The following is a 14,734-nucleotide window of genomic DNA, read 5'->3' as shown; positions in this document are numbered from 1 at the left end:
GTAGAAAATGGATGGATGGATGGAACTACAGAGCGACCGTTTATTGCTGCCAATATTTGGCATTTTGACGTATATCGTTATCAGCATTTTTTGGTATTACAACGACAACAGAACTACATCAGCAGCACCAATATATTCACATATGATGCCAGTATTTAGTATATCACAAAATAATAATGAAACAGTAATAAACACTGGTCAAGCTCTTTTGTCTTTTTTTTATATCATGGCCAGGGGACTACAGATGAAAACTAGCCTTCTGGCTAATTCTGGCTTTTTAACCATATAGTTTATCCATACTTTTTGTACTTATTTTCTGCCTCTGTAGTTCTTTGTGCTATACATTTTCTATATAATGTATTCTTCTTATTACAAGCATTTTTTTAATCCTTTTGTCATCCATGGTTGATTATTCTTTCTCTGCTTTCTACTGAGTTGTTTCCATGGACAATGTTTGTCAAAGTATTATGAACTTGTTTAAGAAATGTTAATATGCTTCATCAACCTCTTTTTCATTGTACACATTATCCCAATTTTGTTTTTCTAGCTCAATTTTGAAAGCAATCATCCTCTTCAAAATGTCCTTTTGTCTTCCATATTGTTCTTGTAGTATCCACCATATATTGTGAAAACTGGCAGATGATCACTAATGTCGGTTATCAGTAGACCACTTGTAGTGTTATTATCAAAATCATTGGTAAAAATATTTAAAGTTAAAAAAAAATTGTCCTCTGCATTTGACCCATCCCCTTGTTGACCCCCTGGGAGGTGAGGGGAGCAGCGGTGCCGCGCCTGGGAATCATCTTTGGTGATTTAACCCGCAATTCCAACCCTTGATGCTGAGTGCCAAGCAGGGAGGTAATGGCTCCCATTTTGATAGTCTTTGGTATGACTCGGCCGGGGTTTGAACTCACAACCTACCCATCTCAGGGCAGACACTCTAACCACTAGGCCACTGAGTATTATCAATAAGCGTGGCAGTGTCCTGTGATTCTGCTTGGCTTTGTGATTTTAGGATATAAACGGATGCTGTACATTGCATCAATAGACTTTTGCTTGCTAGGGTTCAATAAGTCAATATTAAAGTCACCACATAAGAAAATTATTTTTTTACCATTGTCCATGTTATTTGCCTTAATCCATTATTTAAATGTTTCTATACTTGACTTAGGTGATCTATATATACAACTGATGAATATGTTTTTGCTTTTTTCCCGAGATATTTCAATGGTTGTCCATTGTAAGATATTATCTATAGCAAATGACATGTTTTTTACTAGAGATGTCCGATAATATCGGCCTGCCGATATTATCGGCCGATAAATGCTTAAAATGTAATATCGGAAATTATCGGTATCGGTTTCAAAAAGTAAAATTAATGACTTTTTAAAACAACGCTGTACGGAGCGGTACATATCCGGTAAAACACGGACGTAGGGAGCAGTACAGAGCAGTTGCGTCTTCAAGTCCGCAGTCCCTCCCCTCTCCCCTCTCCCACACACAACACAGGAGTTGACGACTGCAGCATGAGAGGTTTACTGGCGGCGCTTGATGACCTCATCAAACCGCCGCGAGCGGAGCATAACAACAACAAGAGTGTGTTGTTGCCGGTGCTGTAGCCTTGGCTAACAAGCCAGCTCGCTCGGTGACTGACTAACGACACCATGTCTATGGTTTGGGATTATTTTAAAGTGTCTCTGACGGATAAAAAAACAGGCAATTTGCAATGACTGCAGAAAGAAGGTTATGCGAAGAGGAACCAAGATGTCTTCCTTTAATACGAGCAATTAGATCTCCCACCTCTTTAAGAATCATAAGGAGATACACGGTGAATATAGGCGGAAGATGGATGTGAGCCCAGTTTATAATTTCCTGTTATACAGTATGCCAGGCAGTCTTGCACTAAATGAGGACTATGTTATTGTTTACTTTATTACTCTAGTATACTCTGGATTGAAGCTGTGTGCCTTCATTGTTTTTGTAGCTGTTGTTTTGAGGCATGTTAAAAAAAATAATGCACTTTGTGACTTCAATAATAAATATGGCAGAGCCATGTTGGCACTTTTTCCATAACTTGAGTTGAAGTTGTTTTCTTATTTTGGAAAACCTTGTTACATTGTTTAATGCATCCAGCGGGGTATCACAACAAAATTAGGCATAATAATGTATTAATTCCACGACTGTATATATCGGTATCGGTTGATATCGGAATCGGTAATTAAGAGTTGGAATATATCGGAATATCGGATATCGGCAAAAAAGCCATTATCGGACATCTCTATTTTTTACCACTTTGTAGTTCAGGTTCTTCATCACGTACACAGCTACTCCTCCTCCATTTTTGTTGGTTCAGTTGATGTAGTTTAGTTCATATCCTTCCAGATCAAAATCTATTCCTATTTTTATCACCAATCCATGTTTCTGTGACAGCGATCACTTTGAAGGGTTCGTTGATGTGTTCCAAAAAGTTCTTAATGTTGTTGTAATTTGCATACAAGCTTCTGCTATTAAAATTGATAATTGACAATTTGTTATCACATTTAATGTTACTATTATATTGTTCATCTGTATAATAAAAACAATTATTACTGATGTGGGAGAAAAAATTTGTATCTGGATCTATATCATTTTCCAAATCCTGGTTTCTGTGATCTTTGTTGCAGAAGTTTTTTAGTTCCATATTTTCTTGTTCAACAATCTTTGATGTTGTTTCAATAATCTCTATAACTGTAGGTGGATGCAATCCTGAATCTAGGTCTTCTTGTTTAGTCGTCCCTTGGAACATAGTAGTGTTGATGTTGAATTTAGGTGTTTGTTTTCTGTCAGAGTCCATTATCATTGTTGTGGAAGCTGTGTAAACTTTAAAATGTGTCCAGGTCCTTGATGTCATGGACAACGAGTACTCTTGCTTCTGGACTTCCATTCAGCTTGATGTAGATTTTACAATTGGCGCTCCAAGTTCCCTGGATTTTTCCTTGCTTTCTCAAGTCGCGTGCTTTCTTGGCGATTCCAGCATTACGTTTTGTGAGATGCTCATTCATGTACACATTTGTTCCCTTCAGCTTCTTACCCTGTCTCAGCAATGCCATTTTAGATTTTCTGTTTACGAGTTTCACGAGCACGACTGGAGTGACGTTGTTGTTTCTTCCGTTCAGTGGGATGCATGTTTCGATGGTATTAATGTCGATTTCAATTTCCTTTGATTGCAGAAAGTTGACCACTTGCTGTTCTGCTGAGACATTATCCATTTCATCTGGTTCACCTTCATTATTCACATCTTTCGCATAGGATTTTGGTTTAATTCGGTGCCCTGTCACGATGATATCATTCATTCGTTTATACTGATCCATTTCATCTATGATATTCCACAGCATGTCGTTGTCTTCTTGAAGGGTCTTCATTTGTTGGCGCGTTTCATAGGCGTCTTTACAGATAGAAAATAGACCATTCATCGGCAGTGCGCCTTATAATCCGGTGCGCCCTATGGTATGGAAAATACTGTCGATTGATCAAGTTTAAAAGATGTATAATTCAGTGTTTCCCACACATTAATTTATTTGTGGCGGCCCGCCACGAAAGAATTACGTCCGCCACAACAAAAAAACAAACAAAATAAATAAATAAATAAATAAAACTTTTTTTTTTTTTTTTGTCCTCTCCAGCTTCTCAGGCAAATCATATAGTTGATGTAGATGCCCATATCGGCTGTTCAGATTTACTTTACAAAAGAGAAGTGTAGGATACTTCTATTGTTGCCTTATTTGTATTTGACTTTATTAAATGTATTTATATTAGAAACACAACATGTGTATATAACAAAGGGTGCAAAGTCTGCAGGCAGTAGGAAACACATGGTTAAGTGTAGGGAGTAAAACTGATGGCAGTCTAAAGTTCAAGATTTTTGGAGCTCTTTGTTCAGTGGATCAGATGTTTGATGAAGCTCTGTGTCTATCTACCACCACTACTGTTTTCTGTTTATTTGTTACTGACTGTGGCAGGACACCTCTGCCTCTGTTTCACTTTATGTTGCTGGTAAATAATATGGTTGTAGTAGTAGGCTAAAGTTAAATTATTTAGTATGCACTAATTAAAGGGGCAGAGCTTTGAGACATTTTAGCTTTTATATTTTATAAGATATATTTTTTGTAAGAACCACAATTAATAAATTTCAGTGAATAACTTATTGTTCAAATCTGTATATAAATATGTACATAAAGTGTTGTAATTATATTGTAAAATGGATGGATGGATGGATGGATGGATGGACGAATGGACGTTTAAAACAAAACTGTTATTATTAATTAGTAAGTATACATTTTTTGAGCCTTTTTAGAGAAAATCAAATCATTGTAGTAAATTATGCACATTACTCGATGATGTCATGATGACCACGCCCATAGCCACGCCCCCACCGCCACAGGTATCTTGGCAGTTTATGGGAAACACTGTAATTGCATGCCGTACGTCTTTTTTTCCCTGTCAAAAAAAAGAAAAAAAAAGAAAGATAATCTACTTTATTGATGCATATTATTTCCAGGCTTTCACGGGCCATTCAAAATGATGTGGCGAGCCAGATCTGGCCCCCGGGCCTAGAGTGTGACATCCGTGTCTTAGACACACATAATACAGGTGTTTGTGAAATCCCCTGATGTTGTTTGCTGCTCAATTAACCACAACATTTGCACCGCATAAAACATGTTCCTATTGGTTCCTAAAAAAGAATGTTAAAAAAAACTACTTTGCAGCCTTGTCCAGCTGTTTACTGACATACAATATATTGCCAAAAGTATTTGGCCACCCATCCAAATGATGAGAATCAGGTGTCCTAATCACTTGGCCCGGCCACAGGTGTATAAAGTCAAGCACTTAGGCATGGAGACTGTTTCTACAAACATTTGTGAAAGAATGGGCCGCTCTCAGTCATTTCCAGCGTGGAACTGTCATAGGATACCACCTGTGCAACAAATCCAGTCGTGAAATTTCCTCGCTCCTAAATATTCCAAAGTCAACTGAGGGCTTTATTATAAGAAAAGTGAAGAGTTTAGGAACAACAGCAACTCAGCCACCAAGTGGTAGGCCACGTTAACTGACAGAGGGGTCAGCGGATGCTGAAGCGCATAGTGCAAAGACTTTCTGCACAGTCAGTTGCTACAGAGCTCAAAACTTCATGTGACCTTCCAATTAGCCCACGTACAGTACGCAGAGAGCTTCATGTAATGGGTTTCCATGGCCGCGCAGCTGCATCTAAGCCATACAACACCAAGCGTGGGATGCAGTGGTGTAAAGCACGCCACCACTGGACTCTAAAGCAGTGGAGATGCCTTCTCCGGAGTGATGAATCAAACTTTTCCATCTGGCAATCTGATGGACCAGTCTGGGTTTGGAGGTTGCCAGGAGAACGCTACATTTCGGACTGCATTGTGCCGAGTGGGAAATTTGGTGGAGGAGGAATTATGGTGTGGGGTTGTTTTTCAGGAGTTGGGCTTGGCCCCATAGTTCCAGTGAAAGGAACTTTGAATGCTCCAGGATACCAAAACATTTTGGACAATTCCATGCTCCCAACCTTGTGGGAACAGTTTCCTCTTCCAACATGACTGTGCACCAGTGCACAAAGCAAGGTACATAAAGACGTGGATGACAGAGTCTGGGTGTGGATAAACTTGACTGGCCTGCACAGAGTCCTGACCTGAACCCGATAGAACACCTTTGGGATGAATTAGAACGGAGACTTCTCCACCAACATCAGCGTGTGACGTCACCAATGCGCTTTTGGAAGAATGGTGGAAAATCCCTATGAACACACTCCGCAACCTTGTGGACAGCCTTCCCAGAAGAGCTGAAGCTGTAATAGCTGCAAAAAGTGGACCGATGACATTTTGAACACTATGGGTTAGGAAAGGGATGGCACTTCAAGTTCATATGTGAGTCAGGACAATTCCATGCTCCCAACCTCGTGGGAACAGTTTGGAGCGGGCTCCTTCCTCTTCCAACATGACTGTGCACCAGTGCACTAAGCAAGGTCCATAAAGACATGGATGACAGAGTCTGGGTGTGGATGAACTTGACTGGCCTGCACAGAGTCCTGACCTGAACCCGATAGAACACCTTTGGGATGAATTAGAACGGAGACAGAGCCAGGCCTTCTCGACCAACATCAGTGTGTGACCTCACCAATGCGCTTTTGGAAGAATGGTGGAAAATTCCTATAAACACACTCCGCAACCTTGTGGACAGCCTTCCCAGAAGAGTTGAAGCTGTAATAGCTGCAAAAGGTGGACCGACATCATATTGAACCCTATGGGTTAGGAATGGGATGGCACTTCAAGTTCATACTTTTGGCAATATAGTGTATATTATTCATTCTGAAAAAAAGTCATTGGTCAATCTCTAGTGCAGACCTGGGCATTCTGCGGCCCGCGGGCCGCATCCGGCCCTTTGTGCGGCCCTGTCCGGCCCGCGTGAGGCCAAACATTTTTTTTTTTTTTTTTTTTTTTTCAATCATAAATTACAAAATACATTTAAAAAACTATCTATGTCGAGTGTGCAATACAACGGCGCTGCTTTTGTTTTCAAAATCGTTATTTGTATTACTTCCGTGTGGACGTATGCTCGTGCGCGATTGTGAACAGCTGCACACATATTACAAAATAAAGTTTAAAAAACATCAATGTCGTGCGTGCAATACAACTGTGCTGCTTTTGTTTTGAAAAGTGTCATTTATGTGCGTATGTCCGTGTGTAACCGGTGAGTGCAGATGCACGGCGACACGTGATGCACAGTTATCCCCCAAAATGTCAGCTCACGCTAAAAAAAGAAAAGTTGATGAGGAATGCCGGGTTTTCAACAAGACGTGGACTGCCAAGTATTTTTTTACAGAAATGAGAGGTAAAGCCGTGTGCTTAATTTGTGGAACACATGTTGCTGTGTTGAAGGAATATAATTTGAATCGCCACTACACAACAAAGCACGGGGAAAAATACCGGAATCTGGCCGATGGAGAGCGCGCAAGGGAGGCTGATGCGCTGATGGCAAAACGGCAAACCCAACAAGGACTTTTTACCCAATTTCACACCCACAAAGATGCAGCCGTCAGGACAAGTTTCATAATTTCTCACAAAATCGCCAGAAAAAGTAAGGCGTTTTCTGACGGGGAGTTTATAAAGGAATGTTTATTGGACTCTGCTGCGCTCATATGCCCGGAGAAGAGGGCTGCATTTGAGAATGTGTCACTATCCCGACGCACTGTAACGAGGCGCGTTGAGGCCATCGCTGGAAATTTGGAGCTTCAGCTGAAGAACAGAACGGCCGACTTTGATTATTTTTCACTAGCTTTGGATGAGAGCTGTGATGTACGCGACACCGCCCAGCTGCTCATCTTTTTACGTGGGATAACTTCGGACTTTCAAATCACGGAGGAGCTTGCAGCCATGCAGTCAATTAAAGGGAGAACCACAGGTAGTGACTTGTTCACAGAGGTAAATGCGTGTTTGGACATTTTAGGACTGAAATGGGACAAGCTGGCAGGTGTGACAACAGATGGTTGTCCAAATCTGACGGGGAAAAATGTTGGACTTTTAAAGAGGATGCAGGATAAAGTGACTGAAATTAACCCTGTGCAGAAATTGAAATTTTTACACTGCATTATACATCAGGAAGTGTTGTGTAAGACAGTGTTAAAAATTAACCATGTTGTTGATGTTGTAAGTAAAACAGTTAACTTTATCAGAGCGAGAGCGTTAAATCATAGACAATTTGTTGCACTTTTGGAGGAAAATGAGAGTGAACATGGTGACATAAGCTACCACAGCAACATCAGGTGGCTCAGCCTGGGAAAAGTTCTGAAAAGTGTCTGGGACCTTAGAGACCAGATTCAGAAATTCTGTGGGGAAAAAGGACATGACATCCCAGAACTTTCAGATGAAGACTGGGTGGCAGACCTCGGATTCGCTGTGGATGTGACTGCACTCATGAACGAACTGAATGTCAAACTGCAGCGCAAGGGCCTTTTTGTGCATGAGATGTACAGTTCAGTGACGGCTTTCATGAGAAAGTTGCAGCTTCTCTCAAGCCAAGTGAAGGACAACATTCTGACCCACTTGCCAACACTAAAAGAAGCCACAAGATCAGCCGATCACCTCCACAAATACTCAAGCAAGTTAGAAGCACTGCATGGAGAGTTTTCGAGGCGATTTCAAGATTTCAAAACTATTGAGAGTGAAATGCACATGGTTTCTTCTCCCTTCAACTGCAGTGTGGACAATGTACCAAGCGATGTTCAGATGGAGCTCATTGACCTGCAGTCTGACCTACTTCTGGCCGAGCACTTCAGGTCAGTTTCATTGCTGGACTTTTACCCCTCCCTCAAAGAGGAGAACTTTCCACACCTGAGGAGGCATGCTCAGATGATTCTGGTCCTCTTTGGATCCACCTACGTATGTGAACAGACATTTTCTGTGATGAAGTTTAACAAATCCAAACACAGATCCTCTATCACTGATGAGCACCTCTCAGCTGTCCTTCGCATAGCTACCTCAGACATTCAGCCAGATTTCAATGCCCTTGTTCAAGCCCAGAACAGACTGGATTATTCGCACTGAAGAGGTAAAATGAGGTGGAAAACATAACAAGTTATTGTTTGTTGTATTGCAGTATTTCTATAAACTTGTTAAGTTATTTGTTGTTTTTCCTTGTTTGTGGAACAAAGTTAAAGTGTGAACAAGTTAAAAATAAATTGCAGTGATTCAATGATTGTTTTTGTTTTCTTATTTCAATTTCACATAGCCTAATATAAATATTTAAGGATTAAGAGTTTAAATAAAACCATCAAAAGCAATCTGCTTTTGTATAAAGTTAAGTTAGGTTAAATGGAATTATTATTGCTTATTTTACGGTATATCAAAAATAATATTGAGCAAAATTTAACTGAAATATTGTCGATGTGGCCCTCCAGCAGTGCTCGGGTTGCTCATGCGGCCCCCGGTAAAAATTAATTGCCCACCCCTGCTCTAGTGTTAAGTTATTTGTAGTCCTTAGATGTGCCAGTGTATTAGTAAACAAATCAAGCCATACATAATCTTGCACCCTCCTTCTACCTCTGTAAGATGACACTTTCTCCAACCACAGCATGAGCAGCTTTGTTTCTCATTTCACTGAAAGGGCTTCTTAAGGAGCCTTTGCTGAAAGAAGCTTAAGTAAATTGTGCACTTGACTGAAGTATTATATTGAGTACATGACGATATAGCCAGGTGCTTGAAAGTTCAAGATGGTGGCCGTCATTATTAGTATGTGGCCAAGTAGCAGACTGTTAAATATTCATTACTAAGGGGATTTGGTGTACCTTTATGTTGCAGGCCACAGCCTTTCCATCGTCACCTTTCAGCATCAGCTTCATTCCGCGCAGTGTGTCCATGGCCTTGGTGAAGCCGTCGTATTCTTGATATTGGACGTAAGCCTCAAAGTTCAGATGGCCTCCAAAACTAAACGTATTAAAGTTCTTGTCCAACATATCCTCCCTGTATGGATCCAGCATGGGGATGTCGACGTTCCGCACCTGTGTCCACATATAAAACATGTTTGTAATCATTACAGTGGATGTCACACAATGTTAACGCTAGTGTTGGTCAAATATAGCTATTGTTGATATATGTTACTAATGCATTTATTTAAAAAAAAAAAAAAAGGTTATGGCGAGCAGAAAAAAAAGTTTGTCTATCATTCACAATCCTCATGTAAGACAAGAACACCTTTTTCTTTTTTATATGCATTCTAAGTCATAAACAAACACTAGCAAGAGTCAGCTAACAATGGACTCGCTCTTTTCCACCTATAAAGCATTCTAAAAAACATCCAAAAACCTTCATCAGCATTTTATATATATGATGTAAGTATATATGTAATGTAGTAACATTCATTATCCATCCATCTATTTTCTACTGCTTGTCCCTCTCAGGGTCGTGAGGGTGCTGGAGCCTAACCTTGCTGCATTCGGGCGGAAGGCAGGGAACACCCTGCCTTCCGAATAAATATGTAATATTTACATATTTTGCTCATTTTAAGTATAAGGCGGCGTATTAATTTCCCAGACGCATCACAACGTTCACTTTCCCTTCAACAACAACAAGACTACTAATCATGGCAGACTTGATGCGAGACAACAAAGACTACTTTGGGACGAATGATGATCCAGAAACTTCTATTTTTGAGCCTGAATATAAGGAGGATGATCCACAAGTTTTAGAAGCTGTGTGCTAAACAGATGCAGCTTTAGTCAAACACTAAGCATCATGTAGCAGTATTGCTAAGTGCTAAACAAGATATGCAAACATAATAAAACAATCACTTACTGTACAATGCCTGCTCTCACTGGGATAAAGACTGATGGGATGTTTATATCTTCCCCTTTACATCAACAATTCATCATTTTGCAGCTCCGACGCTCCCAGTCTGTGGAACGCTCTCCCTGACCACCCGAGGGCACCACAGACTGTGGATGCTTTTAAAAAAGGCTTAAAAACCTTTTTTTTTTTTTTTTAAAAAGAAGCTTCTTTTAAGATATATGCGTGCTAGTTCTAGTTTTTATTTGTATTATCTTTTTATTTATTTTTTTAATACACTGTAGCACTTTTAGGTTGTTTGCTCAATGGTAAGTGCTTTTTTTTTTACAAATAAAATCTAAAAAAAGCATAATCCTCACAAAGGGTTGAAAACAAAAATTGCCACAAATGAATGTTTTTTTTTGTGTCTTTCTCTCCATCTCCGGGTCTAAGTTGGATGTCAAAGTTGACTAACTTGTGGGTTTATGTCCACAACCTTCTACTATCCAGGTGAGAGGCATGATTTATAATCAAGAATTAACTTTCACCAACTCAGAGGCGATGCAGCAGCTCAATGTGTCAATATAGCAGCATTAACAGTAGTTAGCGTGGCTAAAATAGTCCGTCTGCGTTAGCGCTTATAATAACAATATCGCCAATACTTGTTAATATTCAGGTCACGACATGTAAATGGAGTATTGTTGGCATTTTGGGATGTTTTTCTATCAGTCAATCAATGTTTACTTATATAGCCCTAAATCACGAGTGTCTCAAAGGGCTGCACAAGCCACAACGAGGGCTTTTTTTTAAGAGGGCTTTATGGGCATAATAGTGTACTGCCATTATCTGCATTAGCCACCTCTTACTTGCCATATTTTTTACAAGTTAGAATGCATTTAAAAAAAACAAGTGTTCTTGTCTTACATAAGGATGATAAACAACACTCCCCAAAAAGTGCACTTCCATTTTAAATGTAACAAACTAATCAATAGATTACTTGATTACTCAAATAATCAATAACTGCAGCTGTAAATGTAATGGTTGTGTATTTATGTTTATTAATTAACCAACCAACAACAGCAGTCAAAACAAGAGTTGCACTGAACAAACTTGAAAATAGTACACTGACAGTTATGATGTTTTACCTTGCCAAAGCCTTCAAACACAGCGATGAGGGCCTCCTCAGAGGGCCGGTCAGGGAAGTTGCTCTGCTTCTGGTTGAACCAGCGGCAGGGCAGCCCTTCCAGGTGGATGGTGTCAGGACGCTCTCCTGGCTGAGTCTCATTCATGTCTTTGGCATCTCGGAAGAAGGAATCCCAGTCGTGTCTGGTAGGGAAGTCCACTTTGTTCTCAACTGCACGCACCTGATCAAGCATGGAAACACTCAGTTATGCTGTGTGTATTGTCACATCTGGAACATCTTTTTAATGCTTATGTATGTGTTAGACATTACTGGTCAACATAATAGAATATTACAACAATAAAGAGTGTTTACTTGTGTGTGATATCACGTGCGATACAAGCAGTCCATCGTGTTTACTTGTGTGATATCATGTGCGATACAAGCAGTCCATCATGTTTACTTGTGTGTGATATCATGTACGATACAAGCAGTCCTGCATAGTGTTTACTTGTGTGTGTGATATCATGTGCGATACAAGCAGTCCCGCAGAGTGTTTACTTGTGTGTTATATCATGTGCGATACAAGCAGTCCTGCAGAGTGTTTACTTGTGTTTGTGATATCATGTGCAATACAAGCAATCATGCAGCGTGTTTACTTGTGTGTGATATTTATGTGCAATACAAGCAGTCCTGCAGCGTGTTTACTTGTGTGCGATATCATGTGCGATACAAGCAGTTTTTACAGTGTTTACTTGTGTGTGATAAAATGTGCAATACAAGCAGTCCTGCAGAGTGTTTACTTGTGTGTGATATCATGTGCAATACAAGCAGTCCTGCAGCATGTTTACTTATATGTGGTATCATGTGCGATACAAGCAGCCCTGCAGAGTGTTTACTTGTGTGTGATATTATGTGGGATACAAGCAGTCATGCAGCGTGTTTACTTGTGTGTGATATTATGTGCGATACAAGCAGTCCTGCAGTGTTAAGTTGTGTGTGATATCATGTGCGATACAAGCAGTCCTGCAGCGTGTTTACTTGTGTGTGGTATCATGTCCGATACAAGCAGTCCTACAGCGTGTTTACTTGTGTAATATCATGTGCGATACAAGCAGTCCTGCAGGGTGTTTACCTGTGTGTGGTATCATCTGCGATCCAAGCAGTCCTGCAGCGGGTTTACTTGTGTGTGATAACATGTGCGATACAAGCAGTCCTGCAGCGTGTTTACTTGTGTGTGGCATCATGTGCGATACAAGCAGTCCTGCATCGTGTTTACTTGTGTAATATCATGTGCGATACAAGCAGTCCTGCAGGGTCTTTACCTGTGTGTGGTATCATGTGCGATCCAAGCAGTCCTGCAGCGGGTTTACTTGTGTGTGATAACATGTGCGATACAAGCAGTCCTGCAGCGTGTTTACTTGTGTGTGATAACATGTGTGATACAAGCAGTCCTGCAACGTGTTTACTCGTGTGTGATATCATGTGTGATACAAGCAGTCCTGCAGAGTGTTTACTTGTTTGTGAGATATCATGTGCGATACAAGCAGTCCTGCAGCGGGTTTACTTGTGTGTGATATCATGTGCGATACAAGCAGTCATACTGCGTGTCTACTTGTGTAATATCATGTGCGATACAAGCAGTCATACTGCGTGTCTACTTGTGTAATATCATGTGCGATACAAGCAGTCCTGCAGCGGGTTTACTTGTGCGTGATAACATGTGCGATACAAGCAGTCCTGCAGAATGTTTACTTGTGTGTGGTATTATGTGGGATACAAGCAGTCATGCAGCGTGTTTACTTGTGTGTGATATTATGTGCGATACAAGCAGTCCTGCAGAGTGTTAAGTTGTGTGTGATATCATGTGCGATACAAGCAGTCCTGCAGCGTGTTTACTTGTGTGTGATAACATGTGCGATACAAGCAGTCCTGCAGAGTGTTTACTTGTGTGTGATATCGTGTGCGATACAAGCAGTCTGTTTACTTGGACAGCCAGTTAACATCTAAATGTCCTCCAATAAGCACATACTTTCTTCTATTTTGCTGCAGTCCTTTACAAAAGGTAAACATGCAAGGCAACTCAATTGTTTTGGGGCCACATTGCCAGAAAGGTAAGGACCAGGGGACCGGCCTTCTCCTTTTACTATTAATCTTATTTTGTACATTGCGGAGAAGCAGCGTCCGCAATAGTAGACATTTGATTTTGGTGTATTTATTTTGTCAGAATGACAGGAGCGCTCTGCTGTTTTTAAGGGCCTTCTGCAAAGAAGCTAGTCAAAGATCATCTATATGACAGCACTGTCGTGTTTTTTGCTGCAAAAATGTGAGTTTCTCACAACATTCTTTGAACTGAACTCACAGGCCACCAGTTGAAAAGCCCAAAGGATGAAAAAGAGAGGACCTAAGATGGAACCTTGAGGAACACCACTAGTAGAACTAAAGAAGTTGAACAAATGCGAAGTAAACAAGCTACATCAACACCTTACTTAGATAAATCACATTGGGGAAAAAACTGTGTAAGTGCCAAAAAGGAGAGGACTTAAAGGGGTGCCTTGAGGTACGCCTCAGTTATGTCAATCACAAATCTGCTTGCAAGGTTAAAAGGTTGAAGCAAGGATCTGACAATGTGTTTACAGAGGTCCTTCATACAACATGACTCTTTTTAGAAATCTGCTGTTTGCCGCCCCAGTTTTGAACTGAACTCAGGGGCCAGATTGATGTCATTCTTGGGTTGCATTTGGCCCCCAGGGAGCCAGCTGAATAGCTCTGTTGTACGCAGATTGCTATTACCAAAAACTGCACAATAGTCTAATTTAATTCATGCTACTACTTTTTTTTTACTCAAAGGGTTATAAATATTAAGTATTTGACACAGGCAGCAGTTTCAATACAATGTATTTATAAATCAAGTATTAAAGGGGAACTGCACTCAATATCCTTATGTGAAGTGAAGTGAATTATATTTAAATAGCGTTTTTCTCTAGTGACTCAAAGCGCTTTACATAGTGAAACCCAATATCTAAGTTACATTTAAACCAGTGTGGGTGGCACTGGGAGCAGGTGGGTAAAGTGTCTTGCCCAAGGACACAACGGCAGTGACTAGGATGGCGGAAGCGGGGATCGAACCTGGAACCCTCAAGTTGCTGGCACGGCCGCTCTACCAACCGAGCTATACCACCCCTGTAAGACACATTTATTTTTAATGCATTTTAAATCTTAAAATACGTAAAATACAAGGTGGCTAACAATGGAAGTACACTAATATACCATAAAACCCTCGAAAAAACATCCAAAAAGC

At 40.5% G+C, this 14,734-nt stretch overlaps 1 protein-coding gene across 5 annotated transcripts in view; it reads right to left on the bottom strand.

Annotated features, from left to right (window-relative positions):
- akap17a (A kinase (PRKA) anchor protein 17A) overlaps positions 1-14,734 on the bottom strand; it is a 53,244-nt gene that overhangs the window by 16,520 nt on the left and 21,990 nt on the right. For all 5 annotated transcript variants that reach the window (XR_009828568.1, XM_062068853.1, XM_062068850.1 and 2 more), the window contains 2 exons: positions 11,459-11,677; positions 9,338-9,550 (listed from right to left, as the gene is read on the bottom strand). Coding sequence is in view for 4 of the 5 variants with exons in the window: in XM_062068853.1 (XP_061924837.1) it covers positions 9,338-9,550; positions 11,459-11,677 (432 nt within the window). In the remaining variant the exon portion in view is untranslated. The remainder of the gene's footprint in view (positions 1-9,337; positions 9,551-11,458; positions 11,678-14,734) is intronic.

This window comes from Entelurus aequoreus, linkage group LG14, assembly GCF_033978785.1.
Source record: "Entelurus aequoreus isolate RoL-2023_Sb linkage group LG14, RoL_Eaeq_v1.1, whole genome shotgun sequence".
Lineage (NCBI taxonomy): Eukaryota > Metazoa > Chordata > Actinopteri > Syngnathiformes > Syngnathidae > Entelurus > Entelurus aequoreus.
The sequence above is the reverse complement of the archived record's forward strand: the minus strand, read 5'-3'. Positions and strand labels throughout refer to the sequence as shown.